Source organism: Chrysemys picta, chromosome 5 (genome assembly GCF_011386835.1).
Source record: "Chrysemys picta bellii isolate R12L10 chromosome 5, ASM1138683v2, whole genome shotgun sequence".
In the NCBI taxonomy this organism is placed as follows: domain Eukaryota; kingdom Metazoa; phylum Chordata; order Testudines; family Emydidae; genus Chrysemys; species Chrysemys picta.
Window position 1 is genome coordinate 32,166,986 of NC_088795.1, and position 25,288 is coordinate 32,192,273.

At 41.7% G+C, this 25,288-nt stretch overlaps 1 protein-coding gene and 1 long non-coding RNA gene across 5 annotated transcripts in view; one reads left to right on the forward strand and one right to left on the reverse strand.

Annotated features, from left to right (window-relative positions):
- The window catches only part of LOC122174665 (uncharacterized), a 76,926-nt gene that overhangs the window by 35,582 nt on the left and 16,056 nt on the right, over nucleotides 1-25,288 (reverse strand). The window lies entirely within an intron of this gene.
- Nucleotides 1-25,288, forward strand: part of NPNT (nephronectin) — a 97,338-nt gene that overhangs the window by 20,617 nt on the left and 51,433 nt on the right. For 2 of the 4 annotated variants that reach the window (XM_008170120.4, XM_008170122.4), the window contains exon 3: nucleotides 2,482-2,532. The exons of the other annotated variants lie outside the window; for them this stretch is intronic. In XM_008170120.4, coding sequence (XP_008168342.2) covers nucleotides 2,482-2,532 — 51 coding nt within the window. The remainder of the gene's footprint in view (nucleotides 1-2,481; nucleotides 2,533-25,288) is intronic. 4 annotated transcript variants of the gene reach the window in all.

Below are 25,288 nucleotides of genomic sequence, written 5' to 3' on the forward strand. Positions count from 1 at the left end.
GCTCATATGAACTGGTACAGCTCCATTGAGGTCGATGGAGCTATACCAATTTATACCACCTGAGGATTTGGCCATTTGTCTTCAAATACATAATGCCATTGGACAGAAAGGTAGAAGTGGCATATCAGTAGGAAGTGTTTAACTGAAATTCCTACAGTAGATTATTAAAAAAAATAAAATGATATAAGTTATTACCATCAGCCATCCAACAATGGAACTCTCCTTAGCAATAGCAAAGTCTATGTGAGATGTCCTGAGAAGTCTTTAGTAACAATGGGTGTACTTAAAATAACATCTATCTGTCATCTTCCACCATTGAGGTAACTGAGGATCTTATAAAGAGATCTTAACAAAAATAGGCCAATGATCAAATTTCCTACCATCTTCCACTGAAGTAATTGTGATTATGTTTTAATGGCATAGGTGCAGGGCAGTCAAAGGAATTAAACAATTCAATATTCATCCCATTGGTAAAAGTACTGTATAAGATTACACAAACCAGTCTCAGTAATGCAGAATTGGTTTGGTAGTTTTAGCCAAACATAGAAAATGCACTATCCCAGAGCTTTTATATTACCGACACCAAGGAGTGGGGCTTTCACAAGTATACACAGAGGGTGCTAGAAATGCAGATGTAACCAAGTGCTTTGCTGGAAATTTTGCATGATGCTGCTTTCTCACAATAGCTGTGAAGAAACTATATGGTAGATGCTGCTGCTCCTGTCTTTGAGATAAAATATTTTTCTAAATGGTGTAAAATATATTGATAAACATTTTAAAGAGAACTGCAAACACAGGGTTTATACTCTCATTGATGCCTGCATGGAGGTTTTTTTTTGTAGCTCTCATTAGCATTGATGGGAGTTACCATATAAATCCCTTCATGGATTGATGGGAGAATAGACCTCATTGTTTAGGATTCCTATTTTCTGGGCATAACAATGCTTTAAATGGAAATGCAATTCTGTATGGTCTAAGATGCACTAATCTCAACTAAAAGCAAAACCATGCTTTGTGTCGCTAATGAGCCTTGGAAATACTGAGTTGAGACAGATTGGCTGTTTCCTAGAGGGCCCATTAAAATCTATAGGATTTTTGCCATTGACTTCAATGACTGCAGGATTGGGGCCTAATTTAATCCAGTATAATTGGCTAGATTTGCACATATGTAATATATTGATATATATCTGTTTTAGACATATCTATTTTATGTAAAGGAACAGAAGTTTTTTGTGCATCTTTAAATATTCTAAAAAAGAATAGACATTTGTATACAGAACTGCACTACTGCTTTAATAATGCTATGTAAAACAATACTGTGGTTTTGCTATTTTTATTCAATTACATTTTTCAGTTCAAAAGCATGTTTTAAAATATCAGAAAATATTTTAAATGGTGTTAAAGAAACAGTATCCTCCCCTCTCAGATTGCATCCATTCCACCCTTCAAATACAAGAATTTTGTAATCTACTTTTTTTTCAGTAATGTGGTTTGGCTATTTAGATTTTTCTTTTGTAGCACTTAAATGTTACGCTGAGGGCCTGTTCCAAAGTTGATGGAAATCCTTCCACTGACTTCAATGGGCTTTGGAACAGAACTTTGGGGAGTTCTTCTTCTTTTTCTCTCCTGTTTTACACCGATGTAACTAGTGTAAGTGAAATCAGAATCACATCCTGTGACGCTAGACAACCAAGAACTGTAAGTTTCAGGCTTTTCTAGTAAGATCACATAAGGTCCCAGTCAGTGCTACTTAATGTAACTGACAGTCCATTTTATTTGCAAATATTTGAACTGGGAAACACAAATCTGGTGTTTGCTTTTTATTTTGTTTTAGGTTATTTGATTACATATGTTAGTAAGAGTAGAAAAGGTTGCTAAGTATTAGCTTTAATTCAGATGGACAATCAAAACTGAAACACTGTAAAGATGACCAGCACTTTATATGCCAGCATCTTTATTGGTGACAGCTGTTCCGATATGTAAAGTGCACATTATTTGAATTACACAAAAGTTAGTATCCAGATGCTAACTCTTTATGTTGGCTATATGGGAAAATCTAAACGAGCTTGTATATTTAAATGACCGGATACTGTCTCTTTAATAAAACCGTGATTATGTTGTATTATTGAAAACACTGAACTTGAACCCTGAAATAAGATAATTTTTACAGCTGGGTGAAGTGGCTATTATTCTTTGCCAAGCTCATTGACTGACTGAATAAGAATAGCATAACATCATTAATTGTAATCACTTTTATATCACATAATGTATTTATTAAATCTCATAACAAAATAGAAAGGTGATTCTATTTTTAAATATGTTCCAGAATTTTTTTTTATTTCAGAGAAGCTTTGACTGTTAAATGTGTGTAAGTCTCCAGGAATGTAGCAAGTTGATAAAAACCCAAGCCAAGTCCATCTTCCTTACAGGAAAAAAAAAAAAAAAAGCTGGAATTTCTTTTTTTGGACATTTGTTTTGCAGCTTTCTACGTCTTAAGGCAGAGAATAGCCAGAATAAGGTGCCAGCCCAAAGGTTAGCTGAACATATTTCTTGAAATAATTTTGGCAAGCCTATGTCTTAGTGGCATGGTCTCAAAATCAGAAGTTTACATGAGAAGTATAAAGAAGCTTTTTAATAGATATTTTAAAATTTATTTATTTTTATTTATTTTGAGGGGGTGGGAGGAAATTTATAGAGAGATGACTGTTTTAACCACAAATCTAATGACAGATGTAAATTTAGTATTTAAATAATCATGGGCTTTTGTTCAAGGTCCAAGCAATGTTTTTCCTGTCTGGAAATCTAATGTACTTTCAATGCCACATTTACAATCTGATGAATTCAAGAGGCCTGATTCTGCTCTCACCTACGTCACTGTGAATAAGGAGTAACTTCACTGAAGCCAATGGGTGTTAAATTTGTGTAAATCAGATCAGAATCAGATCCCAGTTCTCTAGTGTAACCAAACATGATGGTACTCACACTAACCTACCTTTATCAGGAATTTAAAATTCAATGATTATTGAATCTGTGAAAAATTCAGGTAACAAATGTTTCAAAACAAACATTTGTGTCGGTAAAGAGCACTCTTATAAAATATTGTTGTGAAGTGACTAAAGCCACTTAACATGTAAACTGGAAAATTTGCCCCAAAATTAAATAAACGATTATTACTTTTTCGGGGGGAAATTTTCACTTGGTTTCTAAGGAAAACATTTAAGCACATACTTAACTTTAACCATATGCTTAAGTCCCATTGATTTCAGTGGGGACATTAGCATGTGCTTAAAGTTAAGTATATGCCTAAGTGCTTTGCTGAACAGGGATTGGAGTGTGAATGTACATGTGCATTGTAGGACCCTGCAAATAGCTATAATCAAACATAGAGTTTATTACCTCAGATAGTCTCATTGTTCGCCATATATTATGTTGATGTGCAATTGCCACATGTGTATGTGCAAACTGAATAGTCCTGATTTACTTGTACAAATGTAGTAGTTGTGCATCGAACATTTAGAGACTTACGCTTAACTTTAATGTTGACATTGTGCCTCCTGAATGCTATAGGTAAGTGTAAATGGTTTTTGAAAGATGTTTTAAATGAGTCTTTAGAAAAAGCATGCATATATATGTAATATTTTACATAATACATATTAAGGAGCTGGCGGGTGGGGCCAGGGGGCGGAGAGGAGCCCTTGGCTGGCTGAGAGGAGCAAGTGGTGGGCAGGGGAGAGCCAGTGGGCTGGCGGGGTCTCGGGGCGCAGTGCAAGTGGAGCAGGTCGGGGCCCCTTCTGAGCATGGGCCCAGCTCCATGGCGCCACAGGTGCCATTGTAATTCCAGTACTGCCTAGAAATTGTACGTTTGTACTTCTAATTCTGTTCTTTAGAAAATAACATAATTCTGTACTGTATGTTATGGTTATAGTATATTGTAAATGTATTCCTTGGGTAAAACATATTTTTATAATCCAATCTATTGTATAGTAGGTTAGACATTATTTTATATACATTTGGGCAGTAAAACGGCATTGAAAAAGCTGATCTGGTCCATTTTATAAGGTAGATTAACTAGGTCAAAATTGATGTGGATAAAGTAGATTGCTAAAGTTTTACTGTGTGTGTGTGAAAATAATGTACTGTTATTTGTACCTGTAAATATGCTAGGAAGGTGATGGGGCATAGTTTCCAAGCTTCAGGGAGAAGACATTGGTTGTTTCTAGAGAGAGATAAGGAGTCATTAACCAGACGGAATAGTCAGTTGGTCACAGCGTAACAGGGATCCTGTTTCAAGATTCCTGTATGTGAACAGGTTTGTTTCCCTCAATGTAGAAGTTTGGCATTGGGGGAATGAGGGAATGGGCAGGAGAAGGAGATTCAATGGAAGCATTGGAAAGTATGTGGGGGATTTAAAGATTAGGAGAGAGATTTTGTTCTGTATTCTGAAGTGAACAGGCATTCAATACAGGTATCTGAGACTGAGTGATGTTACTATCTCCAGGCAGGTACATACATGAGCAGCTGCATTTGTACAAATTGAATTTCAAAAAATTGCGTTTTAGGGGGACCATAAAGAAGGAGTTTATATTACTTAGGAACAACAGATGAAAGCAGAGCAGTTTTGGCAGAAGAATGGTCAAGACAGTTTGTTTCCAATGTAGGTGATCTGGGAAAGGTAGAAAACAAGTGAGTTCAAGGTCAAGTTGAACATCTGAGTTCTGAAGATTTGAGGTGAAGTTCAGATTTAAATTGAGGAGGCAGAGAGCAGGTGGCAATGTGGATATAATATCTTGTGGATATAATATATGAAGGAAGTTCTACAGAACAAGAAGATCACAAGCCAAGAGAGACAAACCGAGAAAAGGAGAAAAACAGTGAAGAGTAATATAGATTGAGTATATTCTGCATAGAAGAGATATTCAAGGATGAATTCAAAAAGAAGTAGCTAGAGACATTTTTAAAAGATCCCAGGATGCTTGGGGACACCTTTAGTAGAAAAATCTAGAATTTCTATTGTCTGTCACAATATCCATCTCCTACTCCTGGGGGAATTCTGCACGACTGCATGTGCGCAGAATTAATCTCTTACCCCTCTGCAATTTCTTTGCTTACCCACAGAAAAATGACTTTCTGATGGGAAAGCAAAAGGAAGCCACAAGAGCAGTCACACGCACCTCCCCGGCAGTGTGGGTGTGTTGTTTCAGGCACTTGGAGGAGCTATTGGAGAGGTAAATCACCGTGGGTTGGGGTGGGCTGGGGACACTGTGGCCGGTGCTTCCTACCCTGCAGTGGGCTCGACTGCTAGTCCTGGCTGGGCAGGGGAGGATGGGTCTTCTTCCTCTGCAGGGAGTGGTTGCGGCTGGGGCCAGATTAGACCCACACCTAGAAACCTCCCCTGGCTGCAGGAAGCTCCACCTCCCCTCACTTCCTGCCCTTATCGCTCCTCAGCAATGGGGGAAGAGCTCACTGTATGGGGAGCTGCTCCCCCGTCTACCCAACCCCCGTGCAGCTGGATCTCCCCATACAGAGAATCCCCCCCCCGAGCACTCTGCACCAGAACCCCCACCCTGCCAAGCCTCACCTGCATCCGGAGACCCTCTGGACCCCGACCCACCACGAGCCTCACTCCTGGTGCATCTGGACCGTGGCTGAGCCCCTCTCCCCTGCATGCAAAACCCCCTGCACCCAGGCCTCCCTCCTCTATTAAGCCTCGCTCCCCCTGCATCCGGACCCCCACCCCTGCATCTGGATAACTCCCCACTGAGCCCCCAAAACTCGAACCCTCACTCTGGTGAGCCCCATCTGCCCTGCACCTGGACCACCCCGATGAGCCCTTCACACGTGGACTCCCACCCCTGTGAGCACCTGGACCCTCCCCAACCAAGCCCCACTCTTTCAGCACTGGCCCCCTTGCTGAGCCCCCAAATCCCTGGCTGAACCCCATCCCTCCACACTCAGACCCCCTCTCCCCCCCCCCGCCGAGCCCCAACACCTTCCCCTAGGCCTCGCTGCAGGGTGTCATTCCCCTGCACCTGGAACCCCACAACGAGCCCTGGTTCATCCAGATTCCTCCTGCACCTGGACCCCACACCAAGCCACCTGCACCCAGAATGCCCCCCACAGAACTTTCTCACCCCACACCGGGATTCCCCCACATTAAGCCCTTCCACATTTGGATCCTGTTGGGCTGAGTCTGCCTGCTCTACACTTGGATCAGGGGCCAGGGCTTGGCATCCATGTGAGACTATCCCTCTCGCTATCTTGGTGAGCATGGCATGGAGGCCCAGGGCCCTGGGGTGTTTCTGGGGCAGGCCTGGTCCTTGTACTGTGTCAGGGTCGGGTGCAGCCTCACTTCTGAGTCCGTGTTCCAAGGGGTGAGGTGGGGAGGGGAGGCTGCAGGTTGATCTCCCACCTCCATGCAGCCAGTGGCCTGTGCTCCCCACTGCCATGCTGGAGCTTCCACATTTATTTACTGACAAATAAAATATGCAGAATTTTAAAATGTTGTGTGCAGAATTTTTAATTCTTTGGCACAGAATTCTCTCAGGAGTACTCTCTCTTGGAGGCTAGTTTAGAAGCTAATTCTTTGTGACTGTAAAAACAACTGGTTTGCCTGAGCCTATTCGAGAATAGTCATGTGAACTCTTGTTCCACAAGGATTTTGTGAAATCACGATGAGAACCTGTTGACATTTTAAACAAACATTTATACATGGATCTTTGGTCAAGTTTAAAAGGACAGTTATTGCCATGCCTATTTTCAACTGTAGTATCTGGCTAGTCAATCACTGATGGGCTTATTTTCACTGCAAAATGGATTGATTTTTTAGCTGTCCAAGATTTTTTTCAGCCAAGTGCAAACAGGTTCAATGAATAAAGCTCAAAACAGAGATGATTAAAGTTTCTTACCAAATGTGTGCAAATAATATATCCTTGCTTGTATACCTCTACCCCAATATAAGGCGACCCAATATAACCTGAATTCGGATATAACGCTATAAAGCAGCGCTCTGGGGCGGGCGGGGCTGCACACTCCGGCGGATCAAAGCAAGTTCGATATAACGTGGTTTCACTTATAACGCAGTAAGATTTTTTTGGCTCCCGAGGACAGCCTTATATCGGGGTAGAGGTGTACTTTCAAATCCACTTTACTACCTGTTGTGATGTCAGTTTTGAAACCTGCAGAGAAGGAATTTTGGGGGAAGCAATTGATATTGAAATTTATAGTAGTAGTAGTAACAGCTACAAAATAGAAATCCTATTAAGGAATCAGCCTACATTATAAAACTGTATTTTGTAGATGCTTTTGACTTTATGGAACAAAATTACTCTTTGGACTTAAATTTCTCATACTGTTTTTCATAGAATCATAGAATATCAGGGTTGGAAGGGACCTCAGGAGGTCATCTAGTTCAACCCCCTGCTCAAAGCAGGACCAATTCCCAACTAAATCATCCCAGTCAGGGCTTTGTCAAGCTGGGCCTTAAAAACCTCCAAGGAAGGAGACTCCACCACCTCTCTAGGTAACGCATTCCAGTGCTTCACCACCCTCCTAGTGAAATAGTGTTTCCTAATATCCAACCTAGACCTCCCCCACTGCAACTTGAGACCATTGCTCCTTGTTCTGTCATCTGCCACCACTGAGAACAGCCGAGCTCCATCCTCTTTGGAACCCCCCTTCAGGTAGTTGAAGGCTGCTATCAAATCCCCCCTCATTCTTCTCTTCTGGAGACTAAACAATCCCAGTTCCCTCAGCCTCTCCTCAGAAGTCATGTGCTCCAGACCCCTAATCATTTTTGTTGCCCTCCGCTGGACTCTTTCCAATTTTTCCACATCCTTCTTGTAGTGTGGGGCCCAAAACTGGACACAGTACTCCAGATGAGGCCTCACCAATGTCGAATAAAGGGGAACGATCACGTTCCTCGATCTACTGGCAATGCCCCTACTTATACAGCCCAAAATGCCGTTAGCCTTCTTGGCAACAAGAGCACACTGTTGACTCATATCCAGCTTCTCGTCCACTGTGACCCCTAGGTCCTTTTCTGCAGAACTGCTACCTAGCCATTCGGTCCCTAGTCTGTAGCAGTGCATGGGATTCTTCCGTCCTAAGTGCAGGACTCTGCACTTGTCCTTGTTGAACCTCATCAGGTTTTTTGGCCCAATCCTCTAATTTGTCTAGGTCCCTCTGTATCCGATCCATACCCTCTAGTGTATCTACCACGCCTCCTAGTTTAGTGTCATCTGCAAACTTGCTGAGAGTGCAGTCCACACTATCTTCCAGATCATTAATAAAGATATTAAATAAAACCGGTCCCAAGACCGACCCTTGGGGCACTCCGCTTGAAACCGGCTGCCAACTAGACATGGAGCCATTGATCACTACCCGTTGAGCCCGACGATCTAGCCAGCTTTCTATCCACCTTACAGGCCATTCATCCAGCCCATACTACTTTAACTTGCTGGCAAGAATACTGTGGGAGACCGTATCAAAAGCTTTGCTAAAGTCAAGGAATAACACATCCACTGCTTTCCCCTCATCCACAGAGCCAGTTATCTCATCATAGAAGGCAATTAGGTTAGTCAGGCACGACTTCCCCTTCGTGAATACATGCTGACTGTTCCTGATCACTTTCCTCTCCTCTAAGTGTTTCATAATTGATTCCTTGAGGACCTGCTCCATGATTTTTCCAGGGACTGAGGTGAGGCTGACTGGCCTGTAGTTCCCCGGATCCTCCTCCTTCCCTTTTTTAAAGATGGGCACTACATTAGCTTTTTTCCAGTCATCCGGGACCTCCCCCGATCGCCGTAAGTTTTCAAAAATAATGGCCAATGGCTCTGCAATCTCATCCGCCAACTCCTTTAGCACCCTCGGATGCAGCGCATCCGGCCCCATGGACTTGTGCACGTCCAGTTTTTCTAAATAGTCCCGAACCACTTCTTTCTCCACAGAGGGCTGGTCACCTTCTCCCCATATTGTGCTGCCCAGTGCAGCAGTCTTGGAGCTGACCTTGTTCGTGAAGACAGAGGCAAAAAAATCATTGAGTACATTAGCTTTTTCCACATCCTCTGTCCCTAGGTTGCCTCCCTCATTCAACACAAAGGTGATTGTAAAACATTGTTATGATTCCATATGGCAGCTTGTGAAGGCGGTGGCCCTTTGGAATTCACTTTCTCCCTCTGTAACAGCCTGAATTTGTCAGCCTTCAGGTCGTGCTGCAAGGTCCACCATTTCTCCTTGCCTTATGCAGAAATATGTGTTGAATAGTCGTGGAAACTGTATGCTATAGACTGTATGCACAGCATGGCTGAGTTACAGCTGCTGTGAGACTTCCTCTGAAATCTTTACTTTTATGCGGATACAGACTAATACGGCTGCTACTCTGAAACCTTTACTTTTGTGTGTTCACATTCTTAATCAAAACATCATATTGAATTTCAGCTACCAAGCACAACTGTATGTGGCTTAACATAAACAGAGTTCTTCATGCATAGTGTTTAATGTCAAATATGGATTTCCAGACACTTGTTTCATATGTGAAATAATGCATCATCACATCATACTTAGTTTGTCTTGAGCATGAATGTATCAGTTTTGGGTTTTTAGCAGTGACAAGCGGATTTGATTTAATAACAGAACCTACATTCCATATTTGTCTGACTTTCATCTTACAAATAAATATTTTGGCAGTGGTTTTTTTCATTTAAGTGTAATGACATAGTATATGCCTTCTGTTTTCTATGCTATGACCACATTCCAGAGCCATATCGTCTGCTTGGTTGACTGGCAAGATCAATATCTTCCATTGTTATTGTTTGCAATGTTGTAGCTGTGTTGGTCCCAGGATATGAGAGACTCAAGGTGGATGAGGTAATGTCTTTTATTGGACCTACTTCTGTGAAAAGTAATCACTCTGATTACCTTTCCGATCTGAAGAAGAGCTCTGTGGAGCTTGAAAACTTGTCTCTTTCACCAACAGAAATTGTTCCAGTAAAAGATATTACCTCACCTTTCTTTCCTCTCAAGCAGGATCAAAGCAAACAACCACATGAAAACGGCAGCATTGGATGATAAAGTTACAGGACCTCTTCTGTAAGGTCTTGTCTACACAGGGATAATTAGTAAAGTTCATCCAAATAAACTTAGGGTGTGAATTTAAAGTAGATTAGTTAAATTGCATTAATCCCCAATGTTGGCTTTCTCATCCAGAATTAAAGTGGCCTTAATTCCGTTTATTTTAATTCACTTCAGAATGCAGGCTAACTAATCCAGTGGCTCTCAATCTTTCCAGGCTACTGTACTCTTTTGGGAGACTTGCGTACGCCCAAATTTCACCTCACTTAAAAATTACTTGCTTACAAAATCAGACATAAAAATGCCAAAATGTCACAGGGTACTATTACTGAAATTGCTTACCTTTTCATTTTTACTATATAATAATAAAATAAATCATTTGGAATATACGGTAAATATTGTACTTACGTTTCAGTGTATAGTATATAGATCAGTATGAAGAAGTCATTGTCTGTATGAAATTTTAGCTTTTACTGACTTCGCTAGTGCTTTTTATGTACCCTGTTGTAAAACTAGGCAAATAGCTAGATGAGTTGATGTACCCTGGTTGAGAACCACTGAACTAATCCACTTTAAAAATTCAATTGAATTAACTTTCATGAGTGCCCCAGTGTAGACAAATACTAAGAATCAAATATTCCTTCACTAAAATATGTGAACATTTTCATGTTTGAGTTTTAACAAAGATAAAAGCCTGATTTATCTCTCACTTAGAGGAGTGTATCTCTACTGAATTCCTTTGAGTCATCCTGGTGGGCCATATCCTGAGCTGGTGTAAATTGTCAGAGATCCAATAATGGAGGTCTGACAACTTACACCAGCTAAGGATATGGCCATAGTGCTTAATATTTTTAAAAGATATGTTATCTAGAAATATCCTTCTTCAATGTATGAATCTTCTTTCAAGATCCATTGAAATCTAATGTAAAACCTGTTTGCAGATTCTCTGTTGATACTATATCAGTATATCATATATCTCTTTAAGTCTCTTTCTTTTATTTATTAAAATTTACATTAAAATGGGATCTTGGTTGCTTAGCAGTGGTCCACTCATATTGCTCAGCTGAAGGCACTGACTCAATTCTGCTCCCGTTAAAGTCACTTTTCCCATTGATTCTAATGGGAGGAAGATTGGTCCCACAGGCCCCTTTGCTTCATCATCACCGTCACCCTTTGTTACTGGCACGAAGTGATTGTGATATCACAAACAGATGGTTATGGTGAGCAACTAGAAAGTAGAACTCTAAAGCAACAAAGATCCTGTTTTCATGTAAGTGTCCTTGTTAATTTTAAAAAAAAAAAAAAGGGAACCAAAATGAGAATAAATATGTGATGCCAGCAGAATTGTTTCTCAGTAGAATATTTTTTATTTTTCCGTGAGGCCTCAACTACTCTTTAATCAAAACATACTTTCCATCAGTTCTCTAAGTAAGGCACCACTTTAAACAAAAATTGGCTAGGCAGATAATTCCCTTGGGAATTTTAGAGAATTCACTTTAGGAATGTATCATGCTTCCTTTAAGGTTTGCTGGTTCACGGATGGTATGATCTTCTCTCTCTCTCATTTGGTGTACATGTTTCAACATCATCACAACAATAAGCATTTTTAAACAGGAAAAAAGCTATTTAATTGAAAGATGTTGACCTAGACTAGGGTGACCAGACGTCCCAATATTAGGGGCTTTGTCTTATTATAGGCAACTATACCCCACGCAGCCCCCGAAAAAAGGTGTCCGGATTTTTCACACTTCCTATCTGGTCACCCTATCCTAGACTACAGAACAATCTAATTTCTATAACTGTATTCTTTTGGATACTCTTTGGAGGAAAACATCTTGAATTTTACCAACAGTGACCCCTATGCCTTTCAAATAAAGTGGCAACTAAAAAATACATTGCTACTCACATGCTCTTTGGGACAGATTTGGCAGCAAGTCAGTTACCAATCTGCCAGAGAAAGCCATTAAGTGTAATGTTCTGTATCAAAAACCAATCTTAAATTGAAAGAATGTTGATCTTGCTCTCTCTGGAATGGAGAAGAAACGTCATGGGCCAGATAATGGTGGGTGTTTGTTTTTGTTTTGTTTTGTTCCATTTTAAACCAAACCAGTTTCCAGGTGGTAGAGTACAAGCATTGCTTGTGATTTATGGATGCAGGTAGAACAATCTCTTTCCACCCTAAATTGCTTTAGTGGGTGCAATTGTGTAAACTGCAAATTCTGTGATCTTTTGATCAGTGGCACAGGTGCAGCAAACAGAGCTGTAAACAGGGGTGATTGAGTGGGCGTTCTGTTGGAGGAGAAGAGAGGAACAAGTCCCTGGTCCTTAGGGGCAGTGAGTGATTTTTTTTGTGGGTGTTGTGTGTTTTTTCTGGTTTGTGTGTGTGTGGTTTTTTTTCCCCCTTGTTCAGTTTGTAGAAGCTGATAGCGGGCAGTGTGCTGTGAGAGAAGCAGAGTCCTGATTGAGGGCAGGTCTTCCCTGATATAGGGTGGGCCTATAAAGGCAAACAAACTGTCTGCCAGTGGCAAAGGTGCAGTAAACAGAGCTGTGAACAAGGGAGTTTGTAAGCAGAGTTTGGAGTGGGGGTGCAGTGGTCTTATTTTGTTTTGGTGTGTGTTTGGGTCTTTGTTTTTTAGGTTGTTTGCCCCCCCCCCCACCTCTTGACAGGAGTTTAGGCGGGAAGGCTAATGACAGGTACAGAGGCAGCAGTGATAGTGACCAAAGCCACGGAAGAGACAATGAAGATGACCAGATGTGGAAGCTGTGGGATGTACGTGATCCTAGAGTGGGTACCTGAAAAGAGCTTTGTCTGTATGAAGTGTAGCTTGATAGAGAAGATCCGAGGCTTGAAGATGCAGGTGGAAATTATGGTTGCTTGAACACTCTTTGAAACTCAGATTATGGAGCAAAGGCAAGAGGAGGCTGAAGGGAAAAGTCAAGACCTGCAGATGCAAGCTGGACTGAAGAACTCGGAGGGGAGACTGCTGAGTGAGGAAAGTGGTCAATGGTAGCATGTGACTGCAAGAACCAGGCAGAGGAAAAGATCAGCTGGTGAAGGAGAAATAGAGCTCAGGAACAGGTTTGCTGAGGTGGAAAATGAAGAATGGGCACAGCAGGCTGTAACTGAAGGAGGGGGAGGGCAAGGAAGAAGAGAAGATCTATTAGTCCTATAAGAAGAGAAAAGCAGATGGAGATACCCAGAGTTCAGAGCCCCAGGAGGATACAGGGTGACTTGCAGAAGATTCCAAGGGAGAATAAAAGAGGATGAAAATCACATCACCACCAGGAAAAGGCAGGTCTACGTGATTGGGGACTCCCTATTAAGAAGAACAGACAGAGCTGCCCTGGAGAACAGAAGAGTGTGCTGTCTGCCAGGAGCTAAGATACAGGCTTTGGACCTTAGGCTGAAGAAGATCCTAATGGGAGCAGGAAAGAATCCATTGATTGTCCTTCGTGTGGGAACAAATGACACACAGCTAGATTCTCGCTGGAACATATCAAGGGAGACTCTGCCAAGCCGGGGAAGACGTTGAAGGAAATGGAGGCTCAGGTGTTCTGCAGTGATATTCTGCCTGTCCTTGGAGGAGGAGAACAAAGGAGAGACAAGATTATGATGATCAACAGATGGCTCAGCAGTGGTGCTATAAGGAGGGCTTTGGGATGTTTGGAATGGGAGACATTCATGGACAGAGGACAGTTCTCAGGGGATGGACTCCACCTGAGTAGGGAGGGAAATAGACTTGTGGGATGGAGGTTGGCACAACTGATTAAAGGAGCTTTAAATAGAAACTCGGAGGAGACCATTGTGAGAGTCTCATGTAATCTCCATGCCTGATTTTCACATTGTGAGGGAGGAAAATCAAGAAAGAAAGATTACAGCAAAGAAGAAAGGAACCACAGTAGGTAGGAGAATGGAAATTAAGAGGAAGGATTGTGTTGATACCAATCAGATGATAGGTGATACTCGCAGTAGAATGACTGTATCCACGTGGGCACGAATGTGGGTGAAGCCAAGCAGCAGCAGTTAAGATGTTTATACACCAATGCAAGGAGCCTGGGTAACAAAATGGAGGAGCTAGAACTACTAGTGTAGGAAGTGAAACCAGATATTATAGGGATAACGGAAACATGGTGGAATAGTAGTCATGACTGGAGTATAGGTATTGAAGGGTATGAGCTGTTAATGAAAGACAGAAATAAAAGCAAAGGTGGTTGAGTAGCATTGTATATAAATTATATGATAGACTGTAAAGAAATTAGAAGTGATGGAATGGATAAGACAGAGTCTGTTTGGACCAAAATCACTTCAGGGAAGAAAGCTAGTAGAGGTTCCCCCGATATAGTGCTTGGGGAGTGTTACAGACCACCAGGGTCTGATCTGGATACAGAGAGAGACTTCTTTAATGTTTTTAATGAAATAAATACTACTGGGAATTGTGTGATTATAGGAGACTTTAACTTCCTAAGTGCTACTAATAACAGTAGGGCCCAGATTTTCCTGGATGTGATAGCTGACAGATTTCTTCACCAAGTAGTTGCTAAACCAACAAGAGGTGATGCCATTTTAGAATTGGTATTGATGAGTAGTGAGAACCTCATAGAAGCACTGGTTGCAGAGGACAACCTTGGTTCGAGTGATCATGAGTAGGGCTGTGAGTTTGTCATGGAAGTCATGGATTCCATGACTTTCTGGGACCTCCATGACTTCTGCAGTGGCCGGTGCAGCTGGCCTGGGGGCCACTGAGCAGCTTGGGCAGCCTCTGGGCCAGCCGTTGCTGGGCAGTCTTGGGCCACCCTGCCCCCCTCTCCCAGCAGGAGTTTGGTTGTGGGAGGTGACTCAGAGCTGGGGGTTGGGGCACAGGAGGGAGTGAAGGCTCTGGGCAGCGCTTACCTCTGGGGCGGGGGGAGGGCTCCCCAGAAGTGGCAACATCCCTTGGCTCCTAGGCGGAGGCGTGGCCAGGGGGCTCTGCGTGCTGGCTCTGCTTCTGGGCCCTCCCCCCCCGCTGCTCCCATTGGCTGCAGTTCCTGGCAAACGGGAGCTGCGGAGCCGGCGCTCTGTGCGGAGCCAGAGCACAGAGGTCACTGGCCACACCTTTGCCTAGGAACAGAGGGACGGGGATGTTGCTTCCGGGGAGGCACAGAGCCAGATGGGGAACCTGCCAGTCCCGCCAATCCCTCCCTAGCACCAGCAGGGGTCCTGGGCCACGCAGCGCTGCTCCCGCCCAGCACCAGTGGGTGTCCCGGGCCCCACACACTGCCTGCCCCTGCCCAGCACCCATGGCGCCCACGGGCCACTCTCCCCTCCTTCCCCCCGAAGATTTAGTCAGGGGTGTATATAGTATAAGTCATGGACAAGGTCATAGGTCGTGAATTTTTGTTTACTGTCCATGACTTTTACTAAAATTACCCCTTGACTAAAATGTAGCATTATTTATGAGTTAATTCAATTTAAACTAAATGGAAGGATGAACAAAAATAGATCTGTTACAAGGGTCCTTGATTTCAAAAGAGCTAACTTTAATAAATTAAGGGAATTAATTAGGGAAGTGGACTGGACCAAAGAACTCAAGAATCTGAATGCGGAGGAGGCTTGAAATTACTTTAAGTCGAAGCTGCAGAAGCTATCTGAAGCCTGCATCCCAAGCAAGGAGAAAAAATGTGTAGGGAAGGTTCTATAGCCATATAAATAAGAAGAAAACAAGGAAAGAAGAAGTGGGACCACTAAGCACTGAGGATGAGGATAATCTAGGCATGGCCCAACACCTAAACAAATACTTTGCCTCAGTTTTTAATGAGGCTAATGAGGAGCTTAGGTATAGTGACTGAAGTCCAAGACCTCCATGGTAGCCTTCTCTGAAATGCTTCCAGTTCGACGCGCAGGGCCAGTTAGACAGGCAGAACTACAGGGTCTCAATGCGTGGCTGAGACAAGGGTGTAGGGAGCAGGCGTTTAGATTTATTAGGAACTGGGGAAAAAGAGGCCCATTCAATTACATCATGTAATGACAGACAGCTGAAAAGTGACAAGTTTTTAAAGTGCTTATATATAAATGCTAGAAGTCTAAATAAGGTGGGTGAACTAGAGTGCCTCATATCAAATGAGAATATTGCTATAATAAGCACTACAGAAACTTGGTGGAATGAGGATAATCAATGAGACACAGTAATACCAGGGTACAAAATATATCAAAAGGACAGAACAGGTTGTGCTGGTGGGGGAGTGGCACTATATGTGAAAGAGTAGAATCAAATGAAGTAAAAACCTTAAATAAACCAAATTGTACCATAGAATCTCTATAGATAGTAATTTCATGCTCTATTAATAAGAATATAGCCATAGGGATTTATTACCAACCACCTGACCAGGATGATGATAGTGACTGTGAAATGCTCAGGGAGACTAGAGAGGCGATAAAAATAAAAAAAACTCAATCATAATGGGGGATTTCAACTATCCCCATATTGAGTGGGTACATGTCCCGTCAGGATGGAATGCAGAGATAAAGTTTCTTGACACCTTAAATGACTGGTTCTTGGAGCAGCTAGTCCTGGAACCCACAAAAAGATTGGCAATTCTTGATTTAGTCCTAAGTGAAGCACAGGATCAGGTTCAAGAGGTGAATATAGCTGGACCGCTTGGTAATAGTGACCATAATATAATTAAATTTAACATCCCTGTGGCAGGGAAAACACCACAGCAGCGCAACACTGTAGCATTTAATTTCAGAAGGGGGGACTACACAAAAATGAGGAAGTTAGTGAAACAGAAATTAAAAGGTACAGTGCCAAAAGTGAAATCCCTGCAAGCTTCATGGAAACTTTTTAAAGACCCAATAATAGAAGCTCAACTTAATTATACCCCAAATTAAAAAACATAGTAAGAGAACCAAAAAAGTGCCACCGTGGCTAAACACCAAATTAAAAGAAGCAGTGAGAGAAAAAAGGCATCCTTTAAAAAGTGGAAGTTAAATCCTAGTGAGAAAAATAGAAAGGCGCATAAACTCTGAAAAAGGAAGTGTAAAAATATAATTAGGAAGGCCAAAAGAGATTTTGAAGAACAACTTGCCAAAGACTCAAAAAGTAATAGCAATTTTTTTAAAGTACATCAGAAGCAGGAAGCCTGCTAAAAAAACAGTGGGGCCACTGGATGATCAAGATGCTAAAGGAGCATAAGGACAATAAGGCCATTGTAGAGAAACTAAATGAATCCTTTGCATCGGTCTTCACGGCTGAGGATGTGAGGGAGATTCCCAAACCTGAGCTAGTCTTTTTAGGTGACAAATCTGAGGAACTGTCCCAGATTGAGGTGTCGTTAGAGGAGATTTTGGAACAAATTGATAAACTAAACAGTAATAAGTCACCAGGACCAGATGGTATTCACCAGAGAGTTCTGACGGAACTCAAATGTGAAATTGCAGAACTACTAACTGTAGTCTGTAACCTATAATTTAAATCTGCTTCTGTACCAAATGACTGGAGGATAGCTAATGTGATGCCAATTTTTAAAAAGGGCTCCAGAGGTGACCCCGGCAGTTACAGGGTGGTAAGCCTGACTGCGGTACTGGGCAAACTGGTTAAAACTATAGTAAAGAACAAAACTGTCAGACACATAGATGAACATAATTTATTGAGGGGAAAGTCAACATGGTTTTTTAAAGGGAAATCATGCCTCACCAATCTACTAGAATTCTTTGAGGAGGTCAACAAGCATGTGGACAAGGGGGATCCAATGGATATAGTGTGTTTAGATTTTCAGAAAGCATTTGACAAGGTCCCTCACCAAAGGCTCTTAAGCAGAGTTAAGCTATCATGGGATAAGTGGGAAGGTCCTCTCATGGATTGGTAACTGGTTAAAAGATAGGAAACAAAGGATAGGAATAAATGGTCAGTTTTCAGAATGGAGAGAGGTAAATAATGGTGTCCCCCACAGGTCTGTACTGGGACCAGTCCTATTCAACATACAGTATTCATAAATGATCTGGAAAAAGGGGTAAACAGAGAAGTGGCCAAATTTGCAGAAGGTACAAAACTACTCAAGATAGTTAAGTCCCAAGCAGACTGCGAAGAGCTACAAAAGGATTTCACAAAACTGGGTAACAAAATAGTAGATTAAATTCAAAGTAATGCACTTTGAAAAACATAATCCCAACTATACATATAAAATGATGGGGTCTAAATTAGCTGTTGCCACTCAAGAAAGAGATCTTGGAGTCATTGTGGTTAATTCTCTGAAAACATCAACTCAATGTGCAGCAGTCAGTCAAAAAAGTGAACAGAATGTTGGGAATTGTTCATAAAGGGATAGGTAATAAGACAGAAAATATCATATTGCCTCTATATAAATCCATGGTATGCCCACATCTTGAATACTGCATGCAGATGTGGTCGCCTCATCTGAAAAAGATGCACTGGAATTGGAAAAAGGTCAGAAAAGGGAAACAAAAATGATTAGGGGTATGGAACGGCTGCCATATGAGGAGAGATTAATAAGACTTGGACTTTTCGGCTTGGAAAGAGACGACTAAGGGGGGATATGATAGAGGTCTATAAAATCATGACTGGTGTGGAGAAAGTAAATAAGGGTATGTCTATATTACCTGCCAGATCAGCAGGCAGTGATCGATCCAGTGGTGGTCGATTTATTGCGTCTAGTCTAGACGTGATAAATCGACCCCCAAGCGCTCTCCCATTGACTCCTGTACTCCACCAGGCTGAGAGGAGTAGGCAGAGTTGACTGGGGAGTGTCAGCAGTCAACTCACCGCGGTGAGTAGATCTAAGTATGTCGACTTCAGCTACCTTATTCACGTAGCTGAAGTTGCATAACTTAGATCGATCCTTCCCCCCCTCCCAGTGTAGACCAGGGCTAAGGAAGTGCTGTTTATTCCTCTCATAACACAAGAACTAGGGGTCACCAAATGAAATTAATAGGCAGCAGGTTTAAAGCAAACAAAAGGAAGTATTTTTTCACACAATGCACAGTCAACCTGTGGAACTCCTTGCCAGAGAATATTGTGAAGGCCAAGACTATAACAGGGAGAACTAGATAAGTTCATGGAGGATAAGTTCATCAAAGGCTATTAGCCAGAATGGTCAGGGTTGGTGTCCCTAACCTCTGTTTGCCAGAAGCTGGGAATAGGATCACTTGATGATTACCTGTTCTGTTCATTCCCTCTGGGGCACCTGACATTGGCCACTGTTGGAAGACAGGATACTGGACTAGATGACCTTTGGTCTAACCCAGAATGGCCGTTCTTATGTAGTGGCAGGGTGGCTAATGGCAGTGAGGATATGGAGGTGGAAATTACCACAGCTGAAGTGGAAGTCAAACCAAACAGTTTAATGGGACTAAATCGGGTGCCCGGATAATCTCCATCCAAGAATATTAAAGGAACTGGCACAAGAAATAGCAGGCCCAATAGCAAGGATTTTCAATGAATCTGTAAACTCGGGGCTCCTACCCTATCACTGGAGAATTGCTAACATAATTCCTATTTTTAAGAAAGGGGAAAAAATTATCCAGAAAACTACAGGACTGTTAATTTTACCTCAATTGTATGGAAAGTCTTGGAACAAATTTTGAAAGAGAAAGTAGTTAAGGACATAGAGGTGAACGGTAATTTGGATAAAATACAACACAGTTTTACAAAAGGTAGATCATACCAGACCAACCTGATCTCCCGCTTTGAGAATATAACTGATTTTTTAGACAAAGGAAATGCAGTAGATCTAGTCTACCTGGATTTCAGTAAGGCATTTGATACGACTACAATAGGTCATACTGAAAGGTGAACCTTCAGGCTGGTGGGAGGTCATCAGTGGAGTTCCTCAGACATCGGTCTTGGTACCAGTCTTATTTAACATTTTTATTACTGATCTTGGCACAAAAAGTGAGTGTGTTCTAATAAAATTTGCAGATGACACAAAGTTGGGAGGTATTGTCAATACAGAAGAGGACCAGAATATCATACAAGGAGGTCATGATGACCTTGTAAACTGGAGGAATAGAAATGGGATGATATTTAATAGTGCAAGGTTATGCCTTTAGGGATTAGCAACAAGAATTTTTGCTATGAGCTGAGGACTTATCAGTTAGAAGCTACAGAGGAGGAGAAAGACCTGGGGTTATTGGTTGATCACAGGATGACTATGAGCCGTCAATGTGGTGCTGCCGTGAAAAAGGCTATTGCAGTCCTAGGATGCATCAGGCAAGGTGTTTCCAGTAGAGACAGGGAAGTGTTAGTACCATTACACAAGGCACTGATGAGACCTCCTCTGGATTACTGTGTGCAGTTCTGGTCTCGCATGTTTAAGAAAGATTAATTCAAACTGGAACAGGTGCAAAGAAAGGCTGCTAAGATGATTCGAGGAATGGAGAACCTGCCTTATGAGAGGAGACTCAAAGAGCGTGGCTTGTTTAGTCTAACCAAAAGAAGGATGAGGGGAGATATGATTGCCCTCTATAAATACATCAGAGGGATAAATACGAGAGGGAGAGGAGTTATTTAAGTTACTCACCAATGTGGACACAAGAACAAATGGATATAAACTGGTCATTAACAAGTTTAGGCTTGAAATTAGATGGTTTCCAATCATTAGAGGAGTGAAGTTGTGAAACAGCCTTCCAAGGGGAGCAGTGGGCTCAAAAACCTAACTGTCTTCAAGACCGAGCTTGATAAGTTTATGGAGGGGATGCTATGATGGGACTGCGTACGATAGCATGTGGCCCATCAGCAGCTGCCAGTAGCAAAAATCCCCAATGGCCAGAGACACGACACTAGATGGGGAGGGCTCTGAGTTACTAAAGAGAATTCTTCCCCAGGTATCTGCCTTGTGGGTCTTACCCCTGTGCTCTGGGTCATCTAACTGATTGCCATATTTGTGGTTGGGAATGAATTTCCCCCCAGGTCAGATTAGCTGAGACCCTGGGGGTGCGGGAGGTTGCCTTCCTCTGTAGCATGGGGCACAGGTCACTTGCAGGTCTAAATGTTAAATTCTCTGTAACTTGAAGTTTTTAAACCATGATTAGAGGACTTCAGTAACTCAGCTAGAGGTCAGGGGTTTATTACAGGAGTGGGTGGATGAAGTTCTGTGGCCTGCGATGTGCAGGGGTTCAGACTAGATGATCACAATGGTCCCTTCTGAACTTAGTCTATGAAATGGGAAAGATCTTTGGCTGGTCAGAGATTTGTTTGCATTGTCTCTGAGAGAGCTAATACTAAATATTTTTTTCTGTTCAATAGCTTGGTCTAGGGTGGAAGCTAGAAAGTTAGATTTGTGGGGTCTGTGTTACAAATTTCTATTAACTAAGGTCTTTAATATGTTCAACTTTATAATGCAAGTTACTGTTGGGGTTATTAAAATAACAACTGACTCTAGTTCATTACTTGGCAAATTCTAAATGGCATTAATATTCTACAAAATCAATTGAAACATATGGAATCAATAAATTATAAAAATATAACATCCCAGTTATACCATCCTCTGGTTTCTTGTCTACTTTGTGTCCATTTTGCTCAGACTGCAAACTCGTCAGGGCAGGCACTGTCTGCATTTTGTGTCTTGTACAGTGCTAAACTTGTCAGTACATAATAAATATTCACCAAAATATCATGGCACTGGAATAAGTACTTTCAGTAAGGGAACAGATTTCACTTTTTAAGGAGTTAAAGGCAGTGTGTTTTGATAATAAAAAAGACATTATAACAAAAAAATGCTTGGCGCAGGCTCCTCTTTGAATTGTTTGAGCTGTAAAATGTTTTCCAGAGTTGTAATGATTCTTAGCAATCTAAAAATAATCATATTCGCATGAAGTGGATCCTGTGACAGTAAAAATAAATTCATAGACCTATTTTTTCCCTGTTTCTTTCCATAGTATCATTGCTTTGCTGTTGCAGTTTTTTAATTACTTGTGCATTTTTATTAGTGTTGTTTCACATTTGTTTTAATTAAAGCATGGTTAGGTTCAGAAAAATGTCGATGTAATAGTGATCTCTTGGTGTTCCATATTTACTCTCCATCTGTGGAATCAGAATTTAGCTGGCAAGATTGTTGATGATGCAAGAACCAAACAGAACATAACTTCATGTTCTGCAATTATTACTGTTTCAGCAGGGTTGGCAGTATTAAACACTTGTATTTGTAAGTGATCTAAATGGAAATGACTGAGATGTATGCAGTAACAAAGAGTCATTCTACACACTTGCTTTTTAGCCCACTTCAAGTTTTATTTTTTAAATGAAATTTCCCACTCAAGATAGGTTTGAAGAAAGAGGTGGTGGTGCTCGTGGGGACCCAGACTGACTATAAACTAGTGGCCACTTATTGATTCCTTTGCTCACAACAAGTAGCAACTTACTCCAAAAGTAGTTACTTTGAAATCAACAAATTAAATACATTCATTTACACAACAACTGAGCTAGTATTGTATATTGATAATATGAAATGCTTCCTCGCCCCACAACTAGTTTGTAAAGTTGAAATCCCACTTCTCCTGTGGCTGGGAATCTTACCATCCACTCACAGAGGGATGAATTTGGAAGAAACTACTTCTGGAGATCCATCCAGCGTTTTCTTCATTCTCTTATCCCTCTCCTTGAGGAGGTGCCAAGCTATACATTCCTTTGGCAGATTAATATACACCTCTACCCCGATATAATGCGGTCCTTGGGAGCCAAAAATCCCTTTATATCGGGGTAGCAGCCGCAGGGCTCCAGTGGTGATTTAAAGAGCCCTGGGCTCCAGCTGCTGCGGGGAGCCCGGGCCCTTTAATCGCCGCCTGAGCCCCGCTGCTGGAGCCCCGGGGGTAGCAGCAGCAGGGCTCCAGTGGTGATTTAAAGGGCCCGGGGCTACCCGCAGCAGCCGGAGCCCCGGGCCCTTTAAAGCGCCGCCGGAGCCCCGGGGTTACCGCACTATATGAGAACCCGTGTTACATTGGGTTGCATTATATCGGGGTAGAGGTGTACTTGGAAAATTTACTGTGACTATGTTTTTAGTTACAGAGGATAAAATAGGAGCCGCTTGCTTGATTCCTGTTTTCTGTGATTCCCATCTACAGCGATCCACATCCCCTTGTAGGCACATGAAGTTTTTCCCTGGGTGCCTTCACTAAAGGCAGAATTGCACATAGGGTAATACATATAATGAGAGAACTGATTTTAATTATCTCCTTTGCATAAATTATCCTGAAAGCCTCAGTAACCTGGTATGTATCAGAGGGCAGAAATTGGGCCTTAAAAGGAACCTCATGTACATGCATTCTGCCCTGAGCTCTCCTCATGCAGACTAACTCTCTCTAGAACAAATATGCATTGAGGAATATGAAAAATACTCAGTGTTTAAGAAAATCCATAAAGTTCACATCACCCACTGTGGCAAAATATATTTTTTTAAATAAAGGTATAATTGTAAATTAACCACTCTCCCTTCCTCACCTTCTAAAATTTGTACACTAATGCTATGAAACTGTCATTTAGGGTTATTGCTGCTAGGTTTAAATAGCTGAGAGGTTATTTAATGTTTTATATTCATGCTTAATAATGGCTGTAAACATACTGGGTCTGGGTTCTCTGGTGTCATGCAGCTGCTTTGCACTGGACTGACAGTACAATCTGGTTACAAATCTGGCATCATCATCCCAGGAATATCATCATCTCAGTGTAACAGTGACCCTTTGGTGTATAGCATTTTTTAAAATAGCATACACCTTCCCTGCTGGGGTGTTAAAGGAAAAAGGCAGCGTGGCTGACCAATTCTCAGTGGTCTTTTTGGGCCCTGTGACCTATTAAAGGCTGGTTTAAACACTGGGGAAATGTGCTTCACAGAAGTGCAAAGGTGAGCTTTAAACCACCTTTGCACAGTACCCTCTCACTGGTGTTCTGTGCTGTTTGACTGTCGTCCAACATTCAGAATAATATTTTAAAATTTTGAGTGACTAAAACTTTGCGAAATTTCCTTTCTCTTGAAACAAAATGTGCACATGTGTATAGATGTGTGCATGTAATTGCATACAAAAATACATGAAAAGAACATCAGTAAGGTTGCAAAGTCAAGCTCTCAAAAGCTCTTACTTCAGCTCCCTGGTGGGTGGGTGTGTGTGTGTGTGCGCGCGCGCGCATATATATATATATGCATTATGATACAAACTTTAATTACATGATTGCATACTATTTTTCCATTGCACCCCTACTTAGTCATTGCACAGGATTAGATGCTTTTTACTCAATAAGCATCTGTTCAATATTTCATTTTAGTATTTCATTTCCTTATTTACTGTAAACCATCCTAATCCTTCACTGAATACAGAATTATTAACTTCCACACGGACTTCTCAGTGTAGCTTGTCATCACAGTATGTGAGTACTTCACAAACACTAATGAATTCATCTTTACATCACCCTCGTGAAGTAAGGTTGGATCATTATTACCATTTTACAGATGGATAACTGAGTCACAGACATTTATGTTGAAAGTGTACGATAATTTTGGAACCACAATCTGAGATGCTTATAGCCTGATTTTTCAGAAAACTTAGCATTTTATAGCGCATTATATGTTGAAAACACAGTTCCTGTTAACTTCAGTGCTCAGCGTTTCTGCAAATCTGACCTCAGGGTCTTAAATTGGGCACCTGGAAAATGAGGAACACAGACTTAATGGCCATTTGTGAGATGTTTGGTTTAAATGACTTTTCTAGCATCACACAGGAACTTTGTGGCAGAGGCAGAGATAGAATCCAGTTCTCCAGGGTGGCATTCGGTTGCCTTAACGATGAGATCCTCATTTCTCTTTACGCAATCCCCTGCCTTGTTCACTAATCACCTTCCTACTTCTGCAACATATGGGAAAGTGAAGTACAGACAATAGCCTCATTCACTACACAATTCTGATTCATTCGCTGAGCACTGTCCATCCTGTACACGAATGAGGCAGAAATCATGTGGATAAAACAGCATGAAGTTGTGTAATTAAAGATTGTATCACAATGCATATACACCAGTGGGCTTTATTAAGGTTGCTCATGCTTAATTGTGGCATTTCCTGACTTTTCAGCACTTGTCTTTACAATCTTAATGTTCTTTTAAGGAGTTTTGTATGGAATTTCCTAGGTTTTTTTTAAAAAGCAAACTGAAAAAACAGAAATGCCATCATGTGGAATCACATTGATATCCACATGATTCATCAGCAGGGTTGGAACCTTTTAGATCCATCATATGGACCTCTG